This window comes from Plectropomus leopardus, chromosome 12, assembly GCF_008729295.1.
Source record: "Plectropomus leopardus isolate mb chromosome 12, YSFRI_Pleo_2.0, whole genome shotgun sequence".
Classification (NCBI taxonomy): domain Eukaryota; kingdom Metazoa; phylum Chordata; class Actinopteri; order Perciformes; family Serranidae; genus Plectropomus; species Plectropomus leopardus.
In genome coordinates, this window is record NC_056474.1 from 641,820 (window position 1) to 646,834 (window position 5,015).

General features: G+C 39.2%; 1 protein-coding gene across 1 annotated transcript; it reads left to right on the forward strand.

Moving 5' to 3' along the window:
* The first annotated feature begins 110 nt into the window (after window positions 1-110).
* Window positions 111-4,499, forward strand: LOC121951160. The gene is made up of 4 exons (XM_042497403.1): window positions 111-117; window positions 226-487; window positions 593-1,189; window positions 4,332-4,499. The coding sequence occupies exons 1-4, from the start codon at window positions 111-113 to the stop codon at window positions 4,441-4,443; spliced, it is 978 nt and encodes a 325-aa protein (XP_042353337.1). The 3' UTR covers window positions 4,444-4,499.
* The last annotated feature ends 516 nt before the right edge of the window (window positions 4,500-5,015 follow it).

Below are 5,015 nucleotides of genomic sequence, written 5' to 3' on the forward strand. Positions count from 1 at the left end.
GTGTGTGTGTGTGTGTGTGTGTGTGTGTGTGTGTGTGTGTGTGTGTGTGTGTGTGTGTGTCCATCTGCCTGCTTCAAGACTCTATAGAGATCAATAATTAAACATGGCTAATGGGCTGTGAGCTGCAGCTGGGGACATCTGTCTGATTCTGTTTGTGTGTATATGTGCAGTCCTTATAATTGTCCTCTGGTGTGACATCATTTGTAATTATTATTTTTAATTCAGGGATTGAGATCTGCACTGCTGCTGTCGAAGAAATCCGCGCTGCCAGCCTGTGCCGGAGATCCGTGCTGTTGGAGATCCGTGCTGCCAGCCTCTGTCAGAGATCTGCGCTGCCAGCTGCTGTGTCCGAGATCCGCGCTACTAGCTGCTGTGTCCGAGATCTGCGCTACCAGCTGCTGTGTCAGAGATCTGCACTTTCGGTGATCCAGGGACAGAAGCTGTGTCGGAGATCCGTGCGCCAGCCTCTGTGGCAGAGATCTGCGCTGTCTGAGATCTGCGCTGTCTGAGATCCGTGCTGCCAGCCGCTGTGTCTGAGATCCGCGCTGCCAGCCAGTGCCGGAGATCCGCGCTGTTAGCCGCTGTGTCCAAGATCCGCGCTGCCAGACTGTGCCAAAGATCCGGGCTGTTGGAGTTCTGCATTGCCAGTCTCTGTCAGAGATCCGCGCTACCAGCAGCTGTGTTGGAAATCCACGCTGCCGGGGATCCCTTCTGCCTGCCTGTGTCAGAGATCTGTGCTGTCAGAGATCTGTGCAGTGAGCCGGTGTGTCAGAGATCCACGCTGTCAGCCTGTGCCAGAGATCCGGGCTGTTGGAGTTCCGCATTGCCAGCCTCTGCCAGTCGCTGTGTCGGAGACCAGTTCTGCCGCGGACCCCTTCTGCCTGCCTGTGTGGGAGATCTGCGCTGTCAGAGATCTGTGCTGCCAGTCACTCTGCCGGAGATCTGCACTGCCAGCCCCTGTGTCAGAGACCCGCTCTGTCAGAGACCCGCACTGTCGGAGAGCTGCGCTGCCAGCCCCTGTGTCAGAGATCTGCGCTGTCAGAGATCCGCTTTGCCTGCCGCTGTGTCCGAGATCCGCGCTGCCAGCCGCTGCGTCAGACATCCCCTGGCCTCCTATCCGTGGCCCCTGGCCTCCTGTCCGTGGCCCCCTGGCTTCCTGTCAGTCAGTCTGTGAATCTCTGAGCCAGAGGTGCCGCTTCCCTCCTTCCCAGAAATATACTTTAATCAGAGAAATGTCCTAAAATGCAATGAATGTTCTAGAATCCAGTAAAAGTTCTAAAATCTGATAAATGTTATAAAATCTTAGATACATCCTTAAATCTTACAAATGTCCTTAGATCTGATAAATGTCCTTAAATCCAAGAAATGTCCTAAAATGTGATCGATATCCTAAATCCTTAAAATGTTCTAAAATATTTTATAAAATCCTGTTAATGTTCTCAAATGTGATAAATGTCCTAAAATCCTACATCCTTAAATCTTAGAAATTCCTTAAATTCAAGAAATGTCCTAGTTTGAGTATTTGACACTGCACAAAAATAATGTATGAAAATCAGTGTTAATAAAAACAATCTACTTAGTCTGGTGAAAATAATAATTTTTTTGTGGGTTTGTTGGGTTCACAAACCTGGCATTTAAGGGGTTAAAATTCTGGAAATTAATTGATTTTTATGATTAGGACTGATGTTGGTGATGAATGGATTTGCTTTACTTGGATTTGAAGTTAAATTTTTTGTAAAATTTTATTTAGATTTTCATCACATGTAATTCACCAAATTAAGAAAAAAAAAAAAAAAAAAAAACATTAAACAGGACAAAGACCCTTAACAAAGACCTTTACCATCAAAACAAGACCCATAATGACAAAATAAAAACCATACACACATACGACAGCTACAACAACTCACATTTATACGCCAAAATAAACCAATAAGCTCAGCTCAACCTCATACTCAGTTTACATAAAGTATATAGAATAGGCAAAAAAGAGAAAAAGAGATTTTACATTTGGATCAAATACCAATTCATATTTTTTATTCTCTCATCCTTGTCCACTTCTGACCACATAATTTACTTGTAGTAGTTTACTAGTAACTGTAAAGTATTCTGTAAATATTTCAGTCAGAACACATAAAAATGTTGACTTATGATGAAAATTAATAAGTAAATGATTTATCCTGAGGGGGGGGGGGGGGGGGTATTGGGTTTGTAGTTCCTCCAGCTGCCACCAGATGTTACTGATGACTCGGTGAGCCATCAAAATGTCCCTCAGTTTATACCCGTTTCACTGAGACGGAGACGCTGGAGGAGTTGGGCGGTCTGATGAGGCGGACAGCAGCGTGCAGAAAGACGCATGTAGGCAGGGGCGGATTATCAGGCACCGGCCCCGGGGCACAGACTGCAAGAGGCCCCTCAGCTGAGTGATGCTTTTTGATTGTTCTTTTGTTTTCTTCACTCATTAACCATCTTTTTGTGGTTTTATAGGTCATTTTGATGTCTTCTACAGTTTATTTTGTTTCTCTTTCTTTAAGGTCATTTTGTTTCTCTTTCAGTTAATTTTGCATTTTTTCAGTCATTGTGTGTGTCTTGGCAGGTAATTTTTTTCTTTTTTAGGTCATTTTGTGTGTCTTTCAGTTCATTTTTGTGTCTTTGGTCATTTTATGTGTCTTTGCAATTAATTTGTATGTTTTTAATGTGTTTTTTTTTTAGTAAATTTTGTGTCTTTTTGATTGTTTTGTGAGTCTTTGCAGTTAATTTGTGTCACTTTTCTGTCATTTTGTGTGTCTGCAGTTATTTTTGTTATTTTCTAATGTCTTTTTGTGTCTCTTTCAATGAATTTTGAGGCTTTTTTTGGACATTTTGTGTCTTTTTTCCAGTCATGTTATGTATCTGCAATAATTTGTGTCTCTTTCAGAGTATTTTCTGACTTTCTCAGTTAACTGTGTCTTTTTGGTCATTTTGTCAATCTTTGCAGTAAGTTGCATCTTTCTTTAAGTTGATTTGTCTCAGTTCATTTTTGAATTTTTCTCAGTAAATGTGTGTCTCTCAATTAATTTGTGTCTTTTCTGGTGATTTTGCGTGTCTTTTTTCAGTAAATTTGTGTCTCTCTCAGTTAATTTCTGTTTTTTTTGGTTACTGTGTGTCCCTTTGCAGTTAATTTGTGCCTCTCTGCAGTTTTGCATTTGTTTGTGGTTCTCTTGATTCTCTTTGTGGTCATTTCAAATCTTTCCCTGGCCTTTACATGTAAATGTATAGAAGCCCACAAAGGACTTATTCAAATTATAATGTAAACCTGGAAATTCATTCAGTCATTCATTCATTCATTCAAATCATTATTTAAGACTCAGGAAATCAGTTTTGGGAGACACTCACCTTCAATGATGCAGAACATGAACAAAGACGACAATAAACGAATCTAAAATAAGTCAGATCAAACGGATAACAAACATGCAAACCAGTTAAAATACATCAAATCTGTCAAAAGAACAAACAGTTATAATGTATAACAACTAGAAATAAAAAAAAGCAATAATAAACATGTTTTCATACAGTTAATAGCATTTACAGTCAATTAAAAACACGATCTGAAAAAAAGGCATTTAAACAGCCTCAATGATGACCGACAGTCCATGTTTAAGGTCTTTTGCAGATTATTATTATCATTATTATTATTGTTTTGATAATTGATTTTGTTTTTGTGATTATTTCATTTATAATGTGCACTGTAAGAAAATTATATTTTTTCTCGTTCATTTCTGCTTAATCCTTTAGAGCCTTGGCATGTTTTCTTCCAAAAACATGGAAAGGCAGCATGACATGGCCCAAAAATTAACAAAAAAAGAAAAAGTTACAAGAAATTTACCTGAAAATAAGCAACAAAAAAAAAAAAATTATCAGTTTTATTAATAATTAGTGTAATCATGTTTTTCACCCCTCACAGATAATGATTTACTGATAGGAATTCACTAGTTTCATTAAAAATCATTTTCAAAAAGTTTACGTTGTACACTCGTTTCACCAAATCTGTTTCACCACATTCCTTTGTTTTTCAATATTTTTGACTTAAGTACTATTACTGATCATTTCAGACAGGTCTCTGCTGTTAAGTGTCAAATTGACCCTTTAGATTTACATTTAAATTTACATTCACATCTTAAACCAACATTTGATTTTTTAACAATTCTTACAAGAACCAGGAAAATTTGTGTGCGCGTATGTTTGTGGTTTCATGTTCCAAAATTGATTTTTAAAAGTTTTCCTGTATTTTCCACTTTGAAACAGGAGTGTTAAAAATAATTTTAAACAGTGTAACCTCTTTTTGTGTTCTTTAGAAGACAAGAAGATCACCTGGAGGAATCACCTGAATCCAGCCCCCCCAGCCGCCATCAGCTGCAGCAGCAGTCCCCCAGCGAGGGTTTGGACCCAACAGCTCCTTTGTTATGAGAGAAGCTGCAGGCCGTCTGAAAGTCCTCACACCGACTCTGTTTTCATGCTAATGCACCGACACAAAGGCAAGTAATGCTTTAATAGGAGGGGAAATGGGTCATGTCAGACTCTGTGTGTGTGTGTATGTGTGTGTGTGTGTGTGTGTGTGCGTGTGTGTGTTCCCATCTCATCAGCTGATTCTCAGTAAAAAAAAAAAACCTCACCTGCTGCAGCTTTCTATTTCTGTTTCTCAGCTTTGCACAAAACACACACACACGCTTTTTATTTCAGAAGATACAAATTATTTTAAAGTTTGCAGAAACAAACTTGGGTCTGGATGGTCATGGGTTCGATTCCCAGACTGACAAAATGATCCCAGAAATATTCTAAAATCCTAGAAACTTCCTGAAATCCAAGAAATTTACTAAAAATCCTGATAATGTCCTAAAATCCTAGAAATGTCCTAAAATCAAAGAAATTCACTAAAACCCTGAAAATTTCCAAAAATCTGATAAATGTCCGAAAATCCTGATAATGTCCTAGTTGGACCTGGTCTGGGGTAAAGTATGTAGTTATGATGGTTAAGGTTA

Excerpts from the sequence above, each read along its gene's own strand:
- LOC121951160 (XM_042497403.1), top strand. Across the intron at positions 488-592 it reads CTGTGGCAGAGATCTGCGCT|ATCCGCGCTGCCAGACTGTG; the intron begins GTCTGAGATCTG and ends GCTGTGTCCAAG. Across the intron at positions 1,190-4,331 it reads TGTGAATCTCTGAGCCAGAG|AAGACAAGAAGATCACCTGG; the intron begins GTGCCGCTTCCC and ends TGTGTTCTTTAG.